The sequence below is a fragment of the Strongylocentrotus purpuratus genome, unplaced genomic scaffold (genome assembly GCF_000002235.5).
Source record: "Strongylocentrotus purpuratus isolate Spur 01 unplaced genomic scaffold, Spur_5.0 spur5_scaffold_20, whole genome shotgun sequence".
In the NCBI taxonomy this organism is placed as follows: domain Eukaryota; kingdom Metazoa; phylum Echinodermata; class Echinoidea; order Camarodonta; family Strongylocentrotidae; genus Strongylocentrotus; species Strongylocentrotus purpuratus.
In genome coordinates, this window is record NW_022145606.1 from 41,559,793 (window position 1) to 41,584,125 (window position 24,333).

A 24,333-nucleotide genomic window follows, 5' to 3' on the forward strand; every position below is an offset into this window, starting at 1 on the left:
CCCCCCCCCCCCCCCCCCCCCCCCCCCCCCCCCCCCCCCCCCGCTTATTCAGCGGCTGGCTGAGTCGTGCGAAATTTTCGGACCGATTTATAAATGTTAAAACCCCCCCCCCCCCCCCCCCTTGAAGAAATCCTGCGTACGCGCCTGGTCATGCCAACAAAACCTCTAGGGAGAGTTCCAAATAGGCCCTCAAATTTATCCACTGCTGCTCAGATTAATTTGCCCCTTTGAAATTTCCGATTTGATATTTTAAGATTCATCACCATGAACGGATTTGTCTATGTAAAGTAAGTTTAAAAACAGTAAACCTCCATGACAGAATCATAGATTTTAAAATCAGCAACAACCCTTAATAAGATATTTCTCGAAAGTGCAGGCTGAAATAGCAGCGCTAACTTAATATGGATAATGACTTTAGTTTTATCCTTTATCCTATAACTAGTATTTTGCTCTTTCTTCCGCAAGATTCTGACATTCTATTTAAAAATAATAGAATTCTTGGAAGTATCATTGAAAATCTTAGTTCCTTTAGACCTTACTTGATGAATTTTATCAAACCAATAATCCCATACTCATGGCAAACTGATGGCAAACCGATGGTACCCTGACTGAAGCATTTGTAATACCTTCAGATGAATTAATTTGAAAATCTGTTTCATTGGAAGTCGTAGTTAAAAAAGCGACAAGTCCACGAACTGTTAAGCATTATGGTCCCTCTTGCTTGGAGCTGGAAAGGGAACTTGTATATGTAGGCTGGCTGATGTTCCATATGAAGCATTATGTTGCAGGGGATTCAGACTCTGCAGTCTAGAATTTGGAATTAAAAGTTATGTAATCACAACATTAATAAATACTAGTGTAATTTGTAAATCTATTTTAATACACCTTTTGTATTTCTGGTCATGTCAATTTCTTTGATTGGAAACTAAATGAAGTACAAGGATGAAGAATATTCTTTAAAAATATTGATACGAAAGCAGTTTTAGTTAGAAGAGATAAAACATAATATATTTTTAGGCTTTGGACAAAAATATTTTTTTCCTAACCATTTGTGCATGGTTTTATACAATAGATTGGGTAAGATCGGAATTAGACCTCTAAAAAGGACTATGAGAACTGTACTTTCACCTATTGATTACTGTAGGGGCATGGCAATGATGACAGGCACAAAACATACTAATACGATCAATTATGTATAAACTGAAACCCCTTACCTTTACAACTTGAAGAGATGGATAAGACCTTAGGTATGAAAGTCCAGATTCCATGAGTTTTGTAGTTCATGTAGATGCTACAGCTCTTTACTTTGCAACCTAAGATTTTAAACAGAGATAAAAATATTTCATGAAGAGAGCAAATATATTTCTCAGAAAAATAGTTGTCACTTTACCTAATCTAATGTGTTCAACTGAACAGAAGCATATTTTCGTCAGTGATTCTAATTGTAATTAAAATGTTTTTGGTCCAACACATTGTGGTGGACTGTGTAATGTGGAAACTTCTAATACACTCTGGACTTATCTTGCTTTTGACTATGATCCCAAACATTTCTTTAAAGTCTTGATCTTGAACTAGAGCTTTTATTTGTAATATCAAACTAACAACGGTCAAATCTTAATCATGGATACTCTGATCTTGAACCGAACCCTATTGTACAGAGTTTGATTAAAACTACTCTCTGGGGAATAGAAGTAAAAGAGATGCCTTAAATGGTATATAACGAACAGAAAACAGCTTACATCATGAATATGCTAATTAGAGTTTGTTCAATCACATCTTTATACTTTCACTGTTGCCCTATTCTATGCACAATCGATCAAAATCTGGCGGATCAAGTATCTATGTTTTTGACCTGTCATGGTTGGCTTCCTATTAGATTAAAACACACAACATTTTAAGTTTTTTATTGAAAAATCCAATATCCGGTATCTTAACCCTTTATCATAAATGAATATAAAAGACTATAAACTGAACAAAAAATTAGTACTTTATTTCTATGTAGGTCTAGAACATGAAGAAGAAAAAGAACCTCACCCTTATTTCATGTCGGTGTTAGATAATCACATCAAAAGGCCACTTAGTATGGTAGGATCTTGCAGTACACCTTGAATCAGATTACATTATGCAGATCCATATCCTTTCCTCGGGGCAGAGGTAGGATGAGAGACGTTGAAGACTATAGAGGTCTATTTCTTGGATATGACTCAAGAGTCCATGTCTACTACATCTCTGATTCTGAAAGAAAAATAAAATGAAGAAAAACACAATATAGAGCTCGATACATGAGCCTACTACTGTACATAACATTCTATATCTAGTCTAAAATCTTATTTGTTACCGTTAGATGTGGACTAGATCTAACTCCTGTTTAATTTAGATCTCACAAACATACAAGTAGTCTAGCTGATCTAGGACTAAGGGACTAACTCTAAATTCTGATGTATCTAAGTTAATCCTACACACAAAAGGTGCAGTGTAGAGACTAGGTCTAGACTACATCGACCCTAAGTCCCTAGATCTAGTATAATGATGCAGACCAAATCTACATTAAGATCTTATTCTTAATCAAGATCTAACTGGGTCTTGGGTCTGAAACTGTGGAGACAATTTTTTTTCTTTCATAAAATGTTAACGTTAAAACAATGACCCCGTCGATTGTTAATGTTATTATCAACATGAAAAAGGGGCTACCGCACTGCCTACCGGCAAATAACAAAGTAGGCCTAGATCTAGTCTAGATTTGGAAACTGAGCCTTAACCTCAATTTATAGCCTAGGCCTAGATTCTACGCACTAGACTTTTTATCGGCGGCCATTCAACGCGATGATTTCTAAAGCCGTGGTGGACTTATTTATTTTGTCATCAAACGCAAGAATAAACTATATTTCCTAATGAATTCAGACCTGTCATAACCAAATATTCAATGTCAATAGACAAGTAGAGTTTGACATGCATGGATGTAATGAATGGGACGGAAATGGGCAAACCAATGCAATTCGTCCATCTTATTTTTAGCTCAGAAGTTGGGGAACGCTAGACCCTATTATTACTAGTATTGATATTTATGTCAAATATCGTTCGGTTAAAAATGAGAAGAATACTTTCCTTCCACCAAAATTTGTTTTCAACAGAATGAATATTTTAGAAGAAAATGGAATTAACTCACTTTTTGAGGACCTCTCTTGCAGTAGTTTAGCGACGCATTTTTGTGGTTGACCTAAGTAACATCGACTAGCCTTGATCACAGAGCCCTTTGTTTAACCTAAAATTTATCAAGATCGATTCTAGCTAAATTTGATTCGATGAAACAGCTCACGAGCATCAGTTTAAAGGCAAAAGTGATTCAGCCTTTTATAAAAAAATATATTGTCAAAGATATTCAGGCACGTAGACACGGGGGGTGGGGGGGGGGGGGGGGGGGGCTTGGTTGAACTTGTTTAGATCCTCCCCAGGACGTCGATCAATTACATGTAGATCTAGGTCTATTACACCCACGTTTTAACCTTTGCATCTTTTCACGCATTTGTATCATTATGCTTACTGCAAAGTAACTGAATAGAATAATCTAGATCTAGTAGGATTTTAATCTATTTAATACACGATTTGAACAAGAACCTACCACACGGATGACATCGTCTTCACCCGTCTGCAGCACTCGATGAGGTAAACCAAGTCTTCCTCGTCTGTGCACTTCACCCTTCTCAGATCTAGCCGCTGCAGGTTCTTGGTTTGTTCTCTAATCAGAAGACCCAGTCCTCTCACCGTATCTCTCGATACACTCTGCTTCTCTGATGCGAGTGAGTCCGGTGCTGTAATGGTGATGTATGTGAGCTGCTGTCCTCCGGTCCGACGAAGACCAGCCGTGATCTGAGGTATGTCTCTCTCTGCATCATCGATAGTGATATCGATATGTGTCAAGCCAGGGAGCGATGAGAGCAGACCTTCGTAGCTTTGTGACGTCACTCTCTCGGCTGATAGCTTTTCGACGGATGGAAGCTCATGGGTAGATGGGTGGAAACTGAGAGAGGAGTCTGTGATGGTGAGAGTACGTAGCATCGAAAATGATCTGAGGCATGGCCATAGTCCACTCGTCACGTCGGTAGTTAGAGTAGATCCCTCGAACTTTACATTCGTCACCTGGTGTTAAGAGAAAGAGAGAACGAGAGAGTGAGGGAGAGAGAGGGGGAGAGCGAGAGAAAGATAATAGGGAAGAGAGAGGATTTTATAGAGAGAGATATCGAGAGTGAGTTAGAGAGAGATAAAGGTAGAGAGAGAATTAAAGAAAGATTGTACGAATAAAATAACACCAATTAGTTGATATAGATATCAATGGATGAGCAATTATCTTGGATGTTGTATGCACTATTAAAGTTATCCCGAATTGCAGGTGTCATTTTTAGATTAAAATTCTTCTTACCTGAAAGAGTGCTGATAACATTATATAATAGTATTATTCTTCCTTATTTGACGTATTGTAATGTTGCTTGGGGAAACACTTTTAGTTTAATGTCATATCTTAATAAGTTGAGAGTATTGCAGAAGAAGGCAATAAGGCTTATTACTAATTATAATTATAGACATCCAAGTTCTCCATTGTCCCTTCGACTAAGAATGTTACCACTAGGTGGATTTGTGTCGTTCAACTGCGTATTGTTTTTGTTTAAACTTCAGTCTATGCCTCATCAATGTACGTTAAAAGATTTATTCCGTAAAAACTCACAAATTCATAGTTATTATACACGTCAAAGGGGTCTTATTCATCAGCCTTTTGCAAGAACAAATATCACTCTGAACTCTTTCCATATCTCTTGCATCAAAGAATGGAACAGTTTGCCTGATGATATAAAAAATAGTACAACTCTTTCTAGGTTTAGAAAGTTATCTAAAACGTACCTACTTGGAAGACTGACATAATTCTACTTTGTATCTTAATAATCTCTCATTCTCAAATGCTTATAGACCACTTAGGACCTACTTAGCAGTGTGTTTTATGTGTGTGTGTGCGTGCGTGTGTGTGTTGATATTTTGTGTGCTCTATATCCTGTAGCTTAGTTTTTTTCATCCCTTGTATAAAAATTACATTATTTTTATTCACCTTGCCATATCATTAATGTATATATTTTGTTGACTTATAGGGCCCCGCTCACAAGCTTAGCTTCTACAGAGGTCCTAAAAAAACATTCATTTAATGATGTAATCAAGTTAATATATGTTGATTAATGTACTATTACCATTTACCAGTCTCTTTGTTTATGTAAAAATATCATGTTTTGTGTGGTTTTGAATAAATGAACTTGAACTTGATCTATATATTTGATATATTGTTGTTGTCATGATTGTATGATGAATATTAAAGCAGTCGAGACTATAGCCTGATCTTATCTGACACTTTTTGGTAAGTTCTTAAAGCTCTCTCCTTTACATACCAAAACAAATTATGAGTTATTTTCGAATAATGAAAAACAACATTTATAAGTAATTTTCTCAAAAAAGAAATCTTCCACATAATTATGATCTATAGATTCGTCGTTTCACATAATTCTCCTGATGCGTCTCATCATTTCCTTTATAATGAGTAGGCCTTACGATTTATTTAACTATATTTGTATTATTACATTTGTTTCTGGATTGCATTTTTTTGTTTTAGACCGCAGTTGGACAATATCGGAATACTGTTTTTTTTTTTAATATTGCGTATGAACAATATGTTTTGATCATAAGGCCTATATCACGCAATATGATGTATTAAACACATTAACAATACGATAGGGTAAATGGATATAGCCTTGAAAGTTACATACATTGTGTGCTTCAATTAATTCGTAAGGCTAAGTAAGACGCGGTTATAATTATCAATAAATAATACATGATAAACTACTTAGCTTCTTTGATATACATCTATGGCAGAATAATTGAATTGAATTGAATTTCTTTATTGTCATGCACAAACTAAAATTAAGGCATATAAATCGTCTTACGGCTAACATTTGTATAAAACATAACAATACATTAACATATCATAGACAAATAACTACAAATAACATACATAACGAAACAATGTAAACTAATTTAACCTCTCTGTTGTATTTCTATTAGTATTTTGTTCACAAAGTTAAAAAAAAATCAAATGGCCGGTTATTTGGAAATGAGCATACCTCATGTTTCATTTGGTCTGGAAGATTTTGCATCCCAACGACGGTGTAGACAGTCGGTGACTTTAGAACAATGCTCTGTGCAGTTACGCATCTTTGAACAAACGAAGACACATTTCCTTCAGTACCCTTGGTCTCTGATGAGCAGTCAAGAAGAATGCGATATCGCTCGCTCTCATCAAGAGAACTGTTTGAAAGGAGCGCCTCCATTATTCGTATACACAGGCTGTTATCCGTGCCAGCCGCGAATCGGAGGAGATTTTCATAGTCACCGATGTTTGCGTTGATCTTGAGCAATACACTGTCTAAATTGGAAATCTGCCAGGGCCATTGACGTTTTCTCGATTTAGCTTTAGCAGCAAGGTATTTCCCAGCCGAGTGTTCTTGAGCGAGTTTGTGATAAAACTCAACGTTAATTGAAGTTGTCTTGTGAGATCGTTGGAGCCTTGTGGTTGTAACAGTCATCTTGGATACTATCCCAAGCTCGCATGCCCTATCAAGGATAGAGGGAACTCTTCGGAAATCATGGGGTGTGAAGACTAGCTTTTTGGAATCGTCTAGTAGACCAGCAAGAGCAACCTTACCTAGGTTACGAATGATTTCGCCTAGATTTTCGTCCGTTATTTGTTTGACTTTTGATTGTGATCGGGCATTGGCATGGTGCATCAGAAAAGCATTCACGCTGTCGAATAATTCTGTTTGAGTTGACGTTTCAGTGTTCAAAAGCTCCTTGCTCCATAAGTGACAGACCATGAGACAAAATAAAGGTGTTTTGACAAGTTCATCAATAAGTGGTTGGTCATCAAGGTAAGCCTTCAGTCCATGTCCACGACAAGGATTTGAAGTCGGAGCAAAGAACTTGTCGATGTATACTCGTGAACTCTCTTGCGAGAATCCCTCGATCCACATCTTTGTGTATACCGTTGGAAGATCATCTTGATTGAAGAAGTTCTCTAGGTGAGGGCGTGTTGTTACAAGGACCCGACACTCTGTAAATTCCTCCCAGCGGATGACTCTGACGATATTGCTATCCGAGCTTCGGTTTAAAGAAGAAATACCGGCATACTCATCTAGTCCGTCTAGTATGATGTGACAGATTCCCTGATTCTCTCTAATGAAATTCTCCAGGCCCTCTGGTGTGAGATCATCAACATCACTCAAAAGCTGGTCCTTAATTGCTTCTCCGATCGAGGTACGCCTCCTTGTGTTTCGGAATTTCACAACAAACAGAAGAGGCAGATGTTCTAATGCTGACCCCTTTTCTCTGTGAACCCAATCGTAAGCCATCTTAGCAACAGCCGTGGTCTTCCCTCGTCCAGCTGGGGCCGAAATGAGGATTCGAGCTGGCAGTCTTCCGTTTACTTTCGTCGAGAAAATGTCAGCAACAGAACCCTGGAGTATTTCCTTCTTTTTCGTGTCTTGTCCACGAGCGTCCTTCGTCACCATTGTGACAACCGTGTGCATATCTTTGAACTCAGCATAGTCACTTTTATCCCACGGTTTCATAGGAATTTTGCATAATTGATTAAGGTACTTATTCTCCAACTTTTCGCGACATCGTTGAACGGTCAATGATGGCGAGATATTCTTACTGGGGATATCTGGAATGATGCAAGCATATGAGACAAAGTGACGTATTGTACTCCCATGATCTCAGCCCCTTTCCTCACGACCCAATTTAGTTCGCTAAGTTTTTTAATATTTTGTTGTTTAATACATTAGGTTTCATTGTTCAGACATGACTGTTCCTCATTCCCCTTTAAGAGGACACTTCTTTTTTTTCTTTTCTTTTTTTTTTTTTTTCTTTTTTTTTTCTTTTTTTTTTTTTTTTTTTTTTGGGGGGGGGGGGGGGGGGGGGGGGGGGGGGGGGGGGGGGGTCACGAATTTTTTAAATTTTACATTGTGCTCCGTTGGGGGGGGGGGGTAAGGTCACCTTTTTAGGTCAGCCATTGGCATATTTTGGGCTATTTTTTTAAATAAAATTTGTAATAACATTTGTAATAATTTGTTTTGGGCCGGGGTGGCACGCCACTGTCTTTAAGTACATTTTGAGTGAATTAAGGGCTGATTTAACATATTTTTTGGTCAGGGGGGGGGGGGCACGTGCCGCCTGTGCCCCCACCCCTTCCCCCCCCCCCCCCCCCCCCAATCCGGATCCGTCCTTGGGTAATTAATACCATATTCGTAATTGTACTACCGCGGATGATTGAGCAGCAGGCTTTTTAAAGCGTTTTGTAAAAATTCTCATCTACCAAGTTTAGGCTGAGGCAATGAACGTATTAAAGTCAAAAGCTATTATGTGTGTGTTACCTCAGTTAAAAAAAACAATTGCTTACTTATTTACATTGACTAATAAACAGTGGATATGAAAAAGTATTAATATCTAATCGAACCCAATAAAATACAGATTACAAACTAAATTTATGATACTTTCTTCGTTATGATTATAATATAATCATGACTTCATTCGCATCCCTTGTTTTAGGTAACCCTTTTCATTGAGTGATACAACATGGATTAAGTTTATTTGGAACGTTATTTTTAAATGAAAGTTTACTGTACATTTCTGTAATACCTAACCTCATAATATGTGTTTTTATTGCATTTGGGTTTAGTAACCTTTTATTTGCTATTCGAGAAAAGCACAATACGCACTTTACTTGTGTGAAATGGCGCAGTTGACAAGTTGGCAAAGATAATTTAGCTACCATGAGACATGAAGTTAGTAGAACGAAAAAGCGCGTGCAATATGGTTGACCTACATTCGGTCTATCATGCCAAACTTGGTATGATTTTGACAACACTTTTTAAAGACCCTGGTGCTCAGTCACCCGTGGACTAAATAATATGAATAGGGTATCATTGGACAGAAACAAGTTACTTAACATCATAAATTAGATTTCATGGATATATTCTAATTTCATGTTTTCAATTTGTTTGTACAGGTATAAGAGGTGATTTAAAGCACTCTGCATGGCACTATTAGACCCACCTGGAATAATCGGTGTCCTCTTGAGATATGTACTAGCAAGCATGACCAGCTCAGCGTCAATGAGACCTTGTTTCAGTCTGATATGCTGGTCGCAGGGCTCCACGGTCTGTCTCCAGTCAAACAGCATGTCACGTGTTCCCTTGCAAGTCACCCGTCCTTCTATCCTATTGGTCTCTGTGTATCTATTGATGTCTGCGACCCTGAATCCGAGCGTTCGTCCTAAGGCCTCCATCTGCTCACCCGTCTCGATGTCTTCAGCCAGCTTGGAGAGAAGATCATCGGCAATACCTTTATGAGCCGCCATACCTGTGGAGAAAATAATCAAGATTAAAGTTTAAGAAACGTATTATGAACATTAGAGTGGGACAATAATTAAATGTTGTATGTCAACAGGTCTGCATTCATCATGGACATGTAGCAATTATCTTCTATCAGTGTGGATGCGAGATTGGGGGCTTCGAAATGTTAAGAGTATCAGTATTGTTGTAGAGAAGTAGGATCTTGACGATCAAGGTATAGGTAATTAGAAACCTTAATAACCCAAAACTATGATAATAAAATAAACACAACCATGGAAAACAAGACATTACTGTCCATGCAATGGCCTATAAACATAGTTGCTGCATTTTAAGTATTGCCGGTTTCATTTTTCGTTATGCATATCCAGAGGCAGTACTCCCAGGGGGGGGGGTGGTGTCATACTGCTCCACTTTTCAAGAAACCTGAAAATGCCCGTTCTTACGAAGGACCCCTTTTATTTGTGATAAGTGTCGCTTTTACTTTGACAAGTGACTCATTTCCTTTGTAATAATTGTCTCATCCAACACGAGGGGGGGGGGGGGGGGCTTGGACGGTGAAGGTGAACGTCGACGCCATACACGATAACGTGGATAGGGAAGAATGAAGAGAGGAAATAACCGAGTGTGTGCGTCAATGAAAGGGAGAGATAGAAAGAGAGAAAGAGCGAAGGAGAATGAGTTTATTGAATTACTAGGCATGAATAAAAGAAAGAGATCAATTGAGGGAGAGAGAGTTAGATATAATTGAATGAGCGAGTGAGAGAGCGAGGGGACGGAAAGGAATTTCAAAAGAAAAGAGAGTCACTAAGAGGGAAATTAAAATGTTAAGTGCTAGAGAGAGGGAGGGAGAGAGACAGAGAGAGACAGAGACAGAGAGAGAATGAATGAATGAATGGCTAAAGGAGAGATATATAGATTAATCGTAATTGTGTACCAGCGATTCTGTGTGGTATGTCACTGAAACAGCTCCCGTAGGCCTTTGGATTCATTGGGGTCCAAGCTATCAGAAATTGATTTTCCCGAAGACACCAAATTTCCCTATTGCGCTTTATATAAGCAATTTTGGCGCCCAATATGGACCCCCAGGGAAATGAAGGAAGGGTCTGAAAATTTGAACCCCATCATTTTTGGCCAATTGGGACCCTTTTGAAGCCAAAACAGCAAAAGAAAATCAACTTTGTCAAAAGAATCACACGGTATTACATACCATACCGCACCACTACCTCACTACACTAAACACGGTTGATCATGCGTGAACCATTTGATGAGCCTTTTTTCAGGGGAGATGATTAAAGTATTCCTAATTTCTCTTTCCCGGAGGCATTTTGTGTGCATCCGCCTCATTTGTTATGTTTTTTGGATCTTGATATTTTTAGTTTAAAGATAAATAATGTTATAGGTAATATCATCGCACCTTCAATCGCGATATCATGAGTTGTCAGCTCAGGCGCGTACGCATAATATTTTCAAGGGGGGAGGGGGGGGGTGGTTTAACTATTTCAAATCGGGCCGAAAATTTCGCAAAGCCTCAGCCAGCCGTTGAATAAGCCGGGGGGAGAGGACATTTTTTTTAATTTTTTTTTTAACACAAACAAAGAACGAAGTGGGGGGGGGGGGTTTCCTCTAAAACACATACATAACAAAAATGAAGGGGGGGGGGGTTAACCCCAAACCCTCATGGGAACATATTGAGAAATTGCTCAACTACCACTCCATTACCAAAGAAAGAGGCCGTGTGCATTTCTCCAATTCTATTGAGAGAGAAAGATAAAGATAGAGAGAGAGAGAGAGAGAGAGAGAGAGACAGAGAGAGAGAGAGAGAGAGATAGGGGAGGGAGTTAGGGTGGTCCGGGGTTCAAATTCAGTTTCCTTTTTAAATTATTCAACCTGGTACTGATGAAAAAAATATCTGCCATGTGGCGATACAAACAGGTACCACAATCTCGTTTATTGTCATACAAATATTCAAAAAGAATTGAAGAGACGATGAAGAAATAAGAATAAGAATAATACATCGTCGGTATCGTGAGAATATACTTTTTAGCTCTCGGCTAAATCCCCCGAACAATGGAATCAACAGACCAGAATCTACTGTGACACGAATTATTATGAGTTCAAGCTGAACGAATGAATTGCCACGTCATGGTTGTATTAAAGAGCAGCAATGGCCAACGATTGTTGCTCAAATTCATCAACAATGCGAATATTGCTTTTCCCTAAAAAGTACCATGATATATCGGGCCGTACTCCTTTCAGTTAAAGTTTGTTGGGGCAAATAAATTCAGAAAATAAAACAAAGCAAAAATAATGAAATTTACTATTAGAATACTTAATAACGTCTCAAAATATACAAACTGATAATATGAAATCGAATTTTAATACATACAAAATTATACAGAAGGTATCTATAAATAGTGTATACCTTATCATCCTATTTTAAAGGGGTAATTTTTTTTCTTCTTGTTATTCTTTTTTTCAAATGTCAGACTTACTAACTGGAATAAGCTAGATAATATTGTAAATTACTGGCGTAGCATCAAGGAGGGGATGGCAAGAGGGTACTTATATTTCGTCGACCGTACTGAGAGAGAGAGATAGAGAGAGGGAGAGAGAGAGAGAGGGAGAGGGGGTGGCTTAATGGCTCGGGGTCCGAATTCAGTTTACTTTCAAATTATTAAACCTGGTAAAAATGATGAATTTATCTGCTATAAGATTGTCATGTCATTTACCATGAAATAATCACATAATGTTGTTTATTGTCAACAAAAAATCAATTCAATAATTACAATAATAACTGTGAAAATGTTCCGCCCTCTCTCTCTCTCTCTCTCTCTCTCTCTCTATGTATATATATATATATATATATATATATATATATACGTATATATATATATATATATATATGATTAATCCTTTGAACAGTGGAATCAACAGGGTAGAATCAATTTTATTTATTGTGTGTCCAAAATGAAACAATAAATCGCCACGTCTTAGGGGGCGTTTCATCAACATTTTGTCCGCCGATAACTGTCAGCGCTGACTAAATTTGACAAATCAGAGGCCTGGAAAATAATCAGTGACAAAAACATTGTTGGTGAAAATGATATTAGTGGGTGAAAACCACCGACTACTTGTTTCATGAAACGCCCCCTGGTTATACTATAGGTTGAGAGCGAGAGAGGGCGGGTTAAAGCCTAGGGTTCAAATTTAGCTTTCTTTCATACTATAAAGCCTGGTACTGATAATTTTTTATCTGGCTAGTGACTGCCATGTGATGGTTCCTTATAAATAGTACCGCAATGTCTATTGTCATCAAAATATTCAAAATGCATTGTAGAGACGATGAACAAATAAGAAAAATAACACATCGTCGTTCACTCTGATTGGTGGAATCAACCAAGCGGAATCAACTGTGAAATGAATTATTATGAGTCAGACCTGAAATAATACATTGCCACGTCATGGTTGTATTTAACGTTGAACGCTTGCTGCTAAAATTCAGCAAGAAATGTTGATAAGATTGCTTTCCCCCAAAAAGTACCATGAGACATAAAGCTAGATAAAAATTGAACCATAACAACCGATATTGTCTGGTAAACATACAGAAAACATTGAAAACAGGAGGAGGGGGGGGGGGGGGAGGCCTTTTCAGTTAGTTTCAGCCCATGTACTATTACTGCAATTATATGTGACAATTGCCATATACGGAAACATGTGCAGTGTTTTCCACTTAAAATGCGCCTCCTGTAAAAAAAAACAAAAAAACATTCGTTTTGGATATCATGAAATGACTTATCAATCACATTGTTTAAAAATTTCTTTTCTTTGCGTCGTTTGATATTATATATCATACATCTTGTCAAGAAAATAATACAATGGACATATTTATGGTGTGGTAAAAAAAAAAGTTACATAATTTTAATGACATCCATATAAGAGTAAACCATACTTTTCATTTTAATTGCGCCATACACATGTGTGGTATATCCAACTTTAAAATGTATATTAGACAGGTTTATTACCTCCAACTCATGAACAAAATCATGTCAACTGAACATTCAGAGATGGTATATATTTGAAAAAAACATACAAATCAGTTTGTTACATTCTATCAAATTGTGAGCACAAAAATACAAATGTTTGTCCGAAAAATGTGCTTATCATCAAGCGACATCATAAGCATTATAAGGAGAACAAGTATCAAAGTCATATCCACGAGCCAAAATGTGTACCCCCTCCAAAACACACACACACGCACACACACACACACGCACACGAGAGAAGAACGGGTGCGGCCATATGTGCGTGTCTGTTTGTATATGAGGGGCGCATTCATATTATTTCTGGGCAGCCCACATTGGCACAACCACTGCCATGACTGCAAGTTCCTTAGATAATTTACACTGCATATTATTTTTGGGGAGGGGTGTGCCGGCCGGCATCAACATGCACGATAAGCTGGCCGGGGACGAATGAAGAGAGGGATTAACTCAGGGTGTACGTCAATGGAATGAGTTTGTTGGAGCATTTGATGTGAATACAAGAAATAGATCAATAAGAAAGAGGGAGAAACAACAAATATGAGCGAGTGGGAGAGCAAAGCAGAAATGTATTAGTGAGTGGTTTAGAGCGAGGGAGAGAAGGAATGTTAAGAGGGAAATTAAAATATCGAGGAGATAGAGAGAGAGAAGGGAGAGAAGGGCCGGGAGACAGGCGGGGAGAAAGAGAAAGACTGGATGGATGGCTGAAGGAGGGAGAGAGATATTGTCATTGTGTACCATTTTATCTGTATCCCAAAAGCGAAACATAAATCCTAACATGTCATGTCTCGAATAGTTATGAAAACGAGTGTTAAAGCTAAACTTTAGTACTGGTAATGCGATTGCATTGTGAAAGAAAAGGTGTGGAAAGGATCAGAAACAGTTGATCATGTAGCATCTAAGTATTGGTGTGCACTGCAAGGTTCTGGAGTCATCAAAATCATAATAAATTTGACCGAGTCTTGGTAAAGTAACAAGCACTCACATAGAAAGCTATATATGGGACAACACACATGATGTCGGGGCTAGTACTACCTCGATTTCCTTGTCTTTCTATGCTCATTACTCAGCCAGTATACATTTTCTTCCAAAATTGTTTGGCACATGCCATTTATTTGTAATCTTGAACATTCAGTGTAAGTTTCGTTTGATTCTGTGAGAATTTTTTTTTTTTTTTTACCAGTACTGGAGTTTATCTTTAATACAAAGATATAATCACCACCTCACTACACTACGCAAGCAATCAATAATGGGTGAACCATGTGAAGAGCTATTCTTTTCAGGTGGAATTGCTGCTTTTGCATTCTTCCTCTCTTAGGCCAAGTTAAGATTATTCTTAGTTTCCCGTCCCCGCAGGCATTCTTTTGGCGCCCACCTCCTTCGTTCCGTGGTTATGTTGTTATTTCATATTTAGTTTAAGATGAAATATTAATTCAGTGATGTCTTAGAATAAACGTACATCTAAAGTAATTTTAAGAGAAAATGCTTAGTTCTGATAACTTTAAAAAAAATCTCATATGTCATTTTATGTATCAAACTGTGAACTGACCAAAGGTCTTAAAACATGCATGAAGTATATCACGATACCATGAGTGTTAAGTCCCACATGGGTCAAATGGTGTAGTGTCAAGAGTAGATCTCCTGAAATTACTGGCAAACTTTTTTTTTTTGGGGGGGGGGTTCGGTTTTTACCCAGTAAATGATAGAAATTAGATATGTTTACTCAATTAGCCTCAATTTCTTCCATAGTTAGTCTTAACTAGTGGTATAATATCGCAAACTTTAGTGCAGCGCGTTGCTGACGACTCGCCAGCTGCTTAAGCTGTAGGGTGTGCGCAAGAGGGCATTACAGCCAGAACTTCGGGGAGGAATCCTACAGTAAAGAGGCAATCTGAACACGGTTCGACTTCACTTTTTGTGAATCTGGCGAAAAAATCGTAGTAATCAACAGCTTACCTTTTTCATATGTTGAGGTCATATTACATGTATTATTTTGTTATTAACTTATAATTACATATTTTGGGTTAGATTACTGACAATATCTTTAACAATTCAAGATGGGATGTGCAATAAGGGTAGTTTTCCGTTTTCAATTAAGTTATTCCTTTGTTGTATAGGCCAGTAGAAACTAAAAGGCAAATGTTAATGTAATGAGTAAACTCCATATGTAGACCTACTGTTTGGTATTGAATGGTATGAAGTGTAGATTTAGGCAAGATAGTTTGTTACTTTGTCTATGATACATGCTTTCAAAAAACATAAAATGTAACAATAACACCACCACACAGACAAACTTGACAACTTTACTGTTTTGTATTGAAGGTATAAAGTGCAGAATTAGGCAAGATAGTTTGTTACTTTGTCTATGATACATACTTTAAAAAAACATGAAATGTAACAAAACACCACCAAACAGACAAACTTGACAACTTTACTGTTTGGTATTGAATGGTATGAAGTGCAGAATTAGGCAAGATAGTTTGTTACTTTGTCTATGACACATACTTTTAAAAAACATGAATTGTAACAATAACATCACCAAACAGACAAACATGACAACTTTACTGTTTGGTATTGTATGGTATAAAGTGCAGATTTAGGCAAGATAGTTTTTTACTTTGTCTATGACACATAATTTTAAAAAACAGGAATTGTAACAATAACACCACCAAACAGACAAATTTGACAACTTTACTGTTTTGTATTGAATGGTATAAAGTGCAGATTTAGGCAAGATAGTTTGTTACTTTGTCTATGACACATACTTTTAAAAAACATGAATTGTAACAATAACACCACCAAACAGACAAACTTGACAACTTTACTGTTTTGTAGTGAATGGTATAAAGTGCAGAATTAGGCAAGATAGTTTGTTACTTTGTTTATGATACATACTTTCAAAAACATGACATGTAACAATAACACCACCAAACAGAAAAACTTCACAACTTTACTGTTTTGTATTGAATGGTATAAAGTGCAGAATTAGGCAAAATAGTTTGTTACTTTGCCTATGATACATACTTTCAAAAAACATGTAATGTAACAATAACACCACCACACAGACAAACTTGACAATTTTACTGTTTTGTAGTGAATGGTATAAAGTGCAGAATTAGGCAAGATAGTTTGTTACTTTGTCTATGATACATACTTTCAAAAAACATGAAATGTAACAATAACACCAACAAACAGACAAACTTGACAACTTTACTGTTTTGTATTGAATGGTATAAAGAGCAGAATTAGGCAAGATAGTTTGTTACTTTGTTTATGATACATACTTTCAAAAAAATGAAATGTAACAATAACACCACCAAACAGACAAATTTGACAACTTTACTGTTTTGTATTGAATGGTATAAAGTGCAGATTTAGGCAAGATAGTTTGTTACTTTGTCTATGACACATACTTTAAAAAAACATGAATTGTAACAATAACACCACCAAACAGACAAACTTGACAACTTTACTGTTTTGTATTGAATGGTATAAAGTGCAGATTTAGGCAAGATAGTTTGTTACTTTGTTTATGATACATACTTTCAAAAACATGACATGTAACAATAACACCACCAAACAGAAAAACTTCACAACTTTACTGTTTGGTATTGAATGGTATAAAGTGCAGAATTAGGCAAAATAGTTTGTTACTTTGCCTATGATACATACTTTTAAAAAACATGAAATGTAACAATAACACCACCAAACAGACAAACTTGACAACTTTACTGTTTTTTAGTGAATGGTATAAAGTGCAGAATTAGGCAAGGTAGTTTGTTACTTTGTTTATGATACATACTTTCAAAAACATGAAATGTAACAATAACACCACCAAACAGAAACACTTCACAACTTTACTGTTTGGTATTGAATGGTATAAAGTGCAGAATTAGGCAAAATAGTTTGTTTCTTTGCATATGATATATACTTTCAAAAAACATGTAATGTAACAATAACACCACCAAACAGACAAACTTGACAACTTTACATTTATATGGACATAAAGAATACATATTCCTTCAATTTGTTTTAAATTGTAATGCTTTTATTTCCTCACATTCATTAAAACACAACCGCTTCCCCCAAACCACATGTACAAACCCATACTCACATCAACACACACACACACACACACACACATTAACTAACAATAACACAGCCCTCTAAATTGAGGTGAAAAGGGGCACTTCTTTTACCCAAAAATATATCATATTAAAACAGTATGAAATACTCACTTTATTCGTATAATCAATCAGTAGGCATTTAAGTGCAGGTCAATGACGTGATTCACTGGCTTTAGTTTAGGTAGAAGATGAGTTGTTTAACTAGTTAGGACTCCTAAGAATGTTGTCCGTGATAATATTCCGTTAACTATATCCCCGCTCAACGCGTACGACGTTCAATGAACGGCTCAAACTGGTGTAAAGCGTGAGAATGAAGAAAACTTTAACAAGAGTCTTTTGAATCACAATTCCAGCCAAATAATGAAGTGTCCGATTTTGCTTGCATTAAAATCTCCTCATTCGGAAAATGCGATGTAGCCTATCTTGCTTTAGTTGAGAAAGTATGACAAATTATCAAAAGTTGACTCCCTGTTTCGAAGAGACCGACATGAAGCAACCTACAAGGAAGTACTGACACACATCGTCAACACGTCTAGATTAACGCGATCAGGTCGAGGAAAATAAATATACATTTTGACAATACTTCGCTCGCATGAATAAACATTATGAATATAAATATTCGTGTCGTGTTTTGACGTTGCACTGCAAGGGTGGCGGAGAGTCTTTCACACTCGGGATGCACCACCAAAAAAGAAATGGGGCACGTTTTAGAAGGGAAAAGTACACTCAGAAAGAAGAAGGAACATAAGTGTCAAAGTATAAAGGGCATTTATCAGAGATGTCAAACGAGACACCTCTCGCATCCGAAAGGGGGCACTTATAAGTAGGGTTAAGGGACTTTTATTACAAAGGAAAAAGGCACTTTTCATACCTGAAAGGCTACTAATAAGATATGTAAAGGGGCACTTATTAAACGGGGAAAGATGTACTAATAAAAAGGGTAAAGGGCGTTTATTACAAAGGAAAGAGACACTTGTCACAGTAAAATTGACACCTATCATATTTCAATATAGGGGAATTTATGAGAGGGGGAGAGACCCTTGTCAAATTAAAAGAAGTGCCTATCAGATGTGGATAGGGTTCTTACCTGAGGTGAAAATGAGCACTTATGGGAAGGGAAAGGGGCACTCCTTAAAAGTTATTAAGAAAACATTGGAAAAAGAATGTGTAATACATAACTATGATAATGCAAACAAGACAATTTAGTTCATGCTAATCCTCCAGCACCAACTAACCAAGCAAAATTTGAGAAAGATGCAAATAAGGATATAAGCCTACTCGAAGACAATAATTTGTGACTTTTTGCCTATTATCAAGACATTTAGTTAAAACAAAAAACACTAAACCCGAGGGATAATAAAAAGATTGCAAGGTACTCAATAATTAGGTAATAATATTAACACTATTGTTGCTACCTGGTGTAAATCATATACCTCACACATATGTTTTTATTCACTGATCGGTAAAAACTATATCACATGACAAGGAGTATCTCGATTTATCATTGCGTCACTTGACCTAGGTCAATTGATAGAACGCCAATACCATGTGATAGTACGCCTATAACCCCTCGGCGACCATGTCTAAATAAACGGGGCACATATCAGAGATGAAAAGGGGAATTATGAGAAGAGGAAGGGGCACTTATAAGAAGGAAAAAGAGCGTGTATTAGAAAGGAAAAAGGGACACGTGTCAAAATGAAAGGGGAAGTTGTTTGAGGTATTATGGGGCACTCATCCGAGATGAAAATAGCAATTATCGGAGGTGAAGGAGGCACTTATCTCAAGTAAAAAGAAGTAACTTCTCGTACCTGAAAAGGATCATTTACCATAGATGAACAGGGGCACTTATTATAATGTAAAGGACACTTTTCATAGGTTAAAAGGGGCATTCATGAGAAGGGGAAGGCGCTCTTATTTTTTTAATGGGGGCACTTACCGTAAGGAAAAGGGGCACTTATTAGAAAGGAAAAGAGGCACTTATTAGAAAGGAAAAGGGGCACATGTTGAAAATAAGGATGCGCTTATCTGAGTTAAAAAGGGCGAGTCATTAGGGTGAAGGAGCACTTCTTACTAAGGGAAAAGGGCACTTGTCAAAGTAAAAGGGGCACCTCTCAGAATTTACAAGGGCAATTATCAGAGGTGAAGGGGGCACTATTCAAAAGAGGAAAGGGCCACTTTTTGTATTTGAAGCGGGGCACTTACTAGAGATTAATAAAAGCACTCATGAGAAGGGAAAATCGACAATTATTGCAAAGGAAAAAAGTAAAAATTGTCGAAGGAAAAAGGGCACGGGTTAAAAAACGGAGGACTTTTGGTGAAAAGGGGGAGGGGCATTTTAATAATGGAATAGTGCCGCTTTTCAAAGTAAAAGGGGAACTTTTCCCATGTAAAAAGGGGCATTTCTTCCAAAGTTAAAGGGGCACTTTTCGTTTGTAAAAAGGGGCACTTTTGGGGTACATGAAAAATTGGGGGCACTGACTGTGCCCCCACCCCTCCTCAAACCCCCCCCCCTCTTTGTAAGTAAGCTGCACCCTCTTTGTCCATGGAGATGGCAAAGACCAAGATCCAAGAAGATGAACCCGAGTGGTATGTACATGCCAATAGGAAAAAAATCAGCTGGGAGACTTTACCAAGATCATATCTGAAAAAGCTGAATGTAGAAAGTACACAAATAACTGCTTGCACGCTACGAGTGTCACATCACTGGATCACGCTGGCTTCGCTACACGACACTTTCGGGAGATCAATCAGAAACTAGTGTCAAGCTTCTTCAGCCCTCGGTGTCAGGCCAACTGTAGATCTACAGCCTGGGCCTAGCTAAGTTAGGTCTAGTCCTACTCCCAGGACCAGGTCTTTGTCCAGCTCAGTACATTTAGCACCGACAGCTGTTAGTCAATGCGTTATAGCCAGGTTGAACTTCTCCTCAACGGCATTGCCGAATCACCAGCAATGTTGCGAGACATCACAAATTCTCAGGTGACGGTCACATCAACAAACACAGCTAACACAATTTGTTATTTTCATGGCTGTGTTTAAGACTCCAAATATGTTGTTACTGTGTTGCGCAGCTAAGACTGTAAACAGGTAAATATCTTACAGTCTGTGAAGAGCAAAGATTGTTGATGTTGGATTAATTTTTTAGCGTTGGATTTTTTTGAACTACAAAAGACTGTAAATATGTTAGTTACTAGTGTGATATTGATTTCTACTAGTGTGAGGAGCAAATACTCTTGCCTTGTACTTGATGATGGATTTTTCTTATTCTGGTGAGTAAATCCTCTTGATCTCGTTTCCTGTTTGTTACTAGTTAGAGCTGGACCTAAAGCTAGACCTATTCATGAATCGATCAAAAGTATTATGCATATAAAACAAATATGGATTGCTCTGTAATCGGATGATGATGGAAATTATCACTCCCTCGGTGGTGTTCATACCGGCCCTAATATCACCCCCTCGGCTTCGCCTCGCCTCGGGGGCTTATACCGAAAAGGTGGGCAGCGTCGCGTCGCGTTTACTTGGACGCGACCATTCGTCCAAACTCCAAAGCCCCCCCCCCGGTTGTGCCGAAAGGGTGCGTTGGGAGTGTAGCCTCGCGTCGCGTTGACTGGAACGCGACCATTCGTTTAAAGCCCCCCCCCCCCGGTTTTGCCAAAAGGGTGTGTTGACTAGACTTCCACATCAGCCTTTTATAACAGAATTTATTGATAAGGAAAAGAAATTTAAGTCGTTTAAATTCAAATAATCAAAATGGATCTAGAAACAGACTAAACAAAATGTTTCCGTAGTTTTGCAGATCAGGCGTTTATAAGATTTAAATCAATTACTAAATTCAATAAATATTTAAAAATGTCAAATAAAACAAATATCCATTTTTTTCTATGTATAAAATTCTTTTTTTGATGTAATCTAGTCATGCAAAATAGTCTTTACATATGAAATAACAAATAAATAAATAAATAACGGAGTAGGCCCTTATGCACCCATCCGGAGGGGGGAAGCTTTCCGAGTTCCAAATATAGAAAGAAATGGATATTATTCTTTTGTTATTCAAATAATAAATGACTGATATGCAAGACTAGGTAAACCCCTTTATTTGACATTTTTAAATATCAAAATAAACTATTTGCGTATCTTGTTATTTATTGCTTTAAAGAGAAGGTTGAGTTCTGGGAAGAGGTGAAAAATAATTTGTGAGCGTTATCTTTCTTATTATGCAAGTGTGGAAGAACATCAGATAAGACATGTTCCCTGAAAAGCATGGCTCTTCAAATGCCTTCATATTCTAAATATGTCATGTACATCGTAAAACTCGGGGGGGGGGGTAGATTTTTTACGCCACGTGTTCGTGTAGTCCCATATACATCTTTTTGTGTACAGTGTTTGTAACTTTACCAAGACTTGCCCAATTTCTTATCATTTTGATGATTCCAGAACCTTGCAATACACACAAATTCTTATATGCTAGATGATCAACCTTTTCTGGTTGATTCCACACCGTTTCTTTCACAATGCAATCGCATGACCAGAACTCAACTTCATCTTTAAGTCTAATAAACGCCTGATCTGCAAGACTACGTAAAAACTAGTTTAATTTAATTTTTAATCTGTTTCTATTTGAATTCAAACGACTTAAATTTCTATTCCTTAAGGGGGGGCAACATGGCTCGTGCATTAGTCAGATCGTACTGAGAGAGATAGAAAGAGAGAGTGTGTGTGTGTGTGTGGGTATGGTCCTAGGTTTAAATGCAGTTTCCTTTCAGATTATTTAACCTGGTACTGATGAATTTATCTGCCATCCGATTTCCATGTGACGATACATGAAAAAAGGACAACAATGTCATTTGTTCTAAAAATAGTCAAATAGCATTGTAGAAAAAGAAGATTAATAATCGTGATAATATATAATTCTCCCTCTCTCTTTCTCTCTCTCTCTCTCTCTTAAATCTTCCAAACAGTGGTAGAATCTTCAGAACATACACAAAACATTGAACATAATAATAAATAACACAAATGCGATTATGCGCACAAGTTGATTATTTCTTGTTCATTTTAATCCTCTATTACCAACAAACACTTGCCAGATGCTAATAAGGATATACTTAAAGAAAGTAAAAACAATAATGAAGCTTTTTATATTTTCCAGACATTTAATAACAAAATCTAAAATCTAAACCTGGGAGATAATAATAGGATTGCAGGGATCTCACAGAGAAAACAACGTTAACACTGTTGACGCCATCGCGTGTAAACCAACCATTTTTTCATCATCATTATGTAAACGAATGATACAAACTCCATATTGAAAATATCTCATTTTCATCATGACTGTGATAAATCATGCACTTCAAAAGACCAGCCAATTACAAACGTGGGGAATTCAATTCAATTCAGTTCATTCAACTCCAATAAAATATACGAAATACGAATAACACTATAAATCCATCAAGAGTTCAAAATCAGGTAAAATGATAAAACAATAAGCGATACATCAGATAACAAAACAAGATAGAGCATTATTGGAATTGGGTGGCCATACAAAACCATGAGGGTTTGTCGAGACGACCACCCTTAATAACGACAAAATAACTTGCATTGCGCATTCAATATTATATATACAATTTAAAAGATAATAGAATACTATAAAGGAATAAATAATCACGTAAATATGACATATTTATTTTTAAACAAATACATATTACCGCACAAACTCACCACAAGACAATACAGTAAACTCAAACAATTCAACATTTCAAACACTTGTGATTAAGTACGATTTCAGTTTTCCTTTAATGGTATTCATTGAGTTGTTGACTTTATTTCTAGCGGAAGATTATTCCAGATAACAGGAGCATGATATTTAAAAGAGAATAATGCTTATTTTGTATTTATATTTATTTCTGTTTCTTGTACTATGGTCATGTACAGGGTAGCCCTAAGAGGTATTTGCATGACCTTCATCATCCTTGTTTCCATGTTTGTTTATTGTAAGACCTACTTTCTGGAAATATAAACTAAATAAGGTTTGTGGTAAATCAGTGGCGCAGATCTAAAGGGAGAGGGGGGCAAAAGGGCACGTTTATTTCTCCAGTTGTATTGGGAGACCTGGTTCTGATGAATTTATCTGTCATGCGATAATCATGCGACGATACTTAGGCGAGGCGTCAAAATATCGATACCAGCAGGCTGCCGCCCCACGTATTGGCGCATCGAGGCTGCAATTACGGCCGAAGCCTGGCTGGGGCAATTATTTTTCACTTATTAGCCCAGCCGGCTTGCGCCAGGCTGGGATCTGAGGCTCGGTTTCCATTCAAAAGGCGGCAGCCGGCGCATGCTTTTGAATGTCATTTCCTACCGCCAGCGGTAGCCGGCTGAGCTAATTTAAAAAATGCAGCCAGGACGCACAAGTGCAGTTAGCTGCCGCCGGCTGGTATATTTATTTTTGACGCCTCGCCTTAAAAATAGTACCACAATGTCGTTTATTGTCATCAAAAAATTCTCAAATGGCATTGAAATGACGATGAACAAATAAGAAGAATACTACATCGTGGGTAATTGTGAGAATATTCTGCTATCTCTCTCTCCACTATATCCCTGAACAATGTAATCTACGAAGAAGAATCAACCGTGAAACGAATCATTGTGAGTCCAAGCTGAAAGAGTAAATTGCCACATCATGGTTGTATTAAAGAGTAGCAATGGCGACAGACTGTTGCTAACATT

The 24,333-nt window shown here is 37.3% G+C and overlaps 1 protein-coding gene across 1 annotated transcript; it reads right to left on the minus strand.

Moving 5' to 3' along the window:
* Positions 1-3,603: 3,603 nt before the first annotated feature.
* On the minus strand, positions 3,604-9,448 carry LOC100893826. Its single transcript, XM_030993369.1, has 3 exons — positions 9,145-9,448; positions 6,156-7,753; positions 3,604-4,137 (listed from the first exon to the last, which is right to left on the minus strand). The coding sequence occupies exons 1-3, from the start codon at positions 9,446-9,448 to the stop codon at positions 3,616-3,618; spliced, it is 2,424 nt and encodes an 807-aa protein (XP_030849229.1). The 3' UTR covers positions 3,604-3,615.
* Between the last annotated feature and the right edge of the window lie 14,885 nt (positions 9,449-24,333).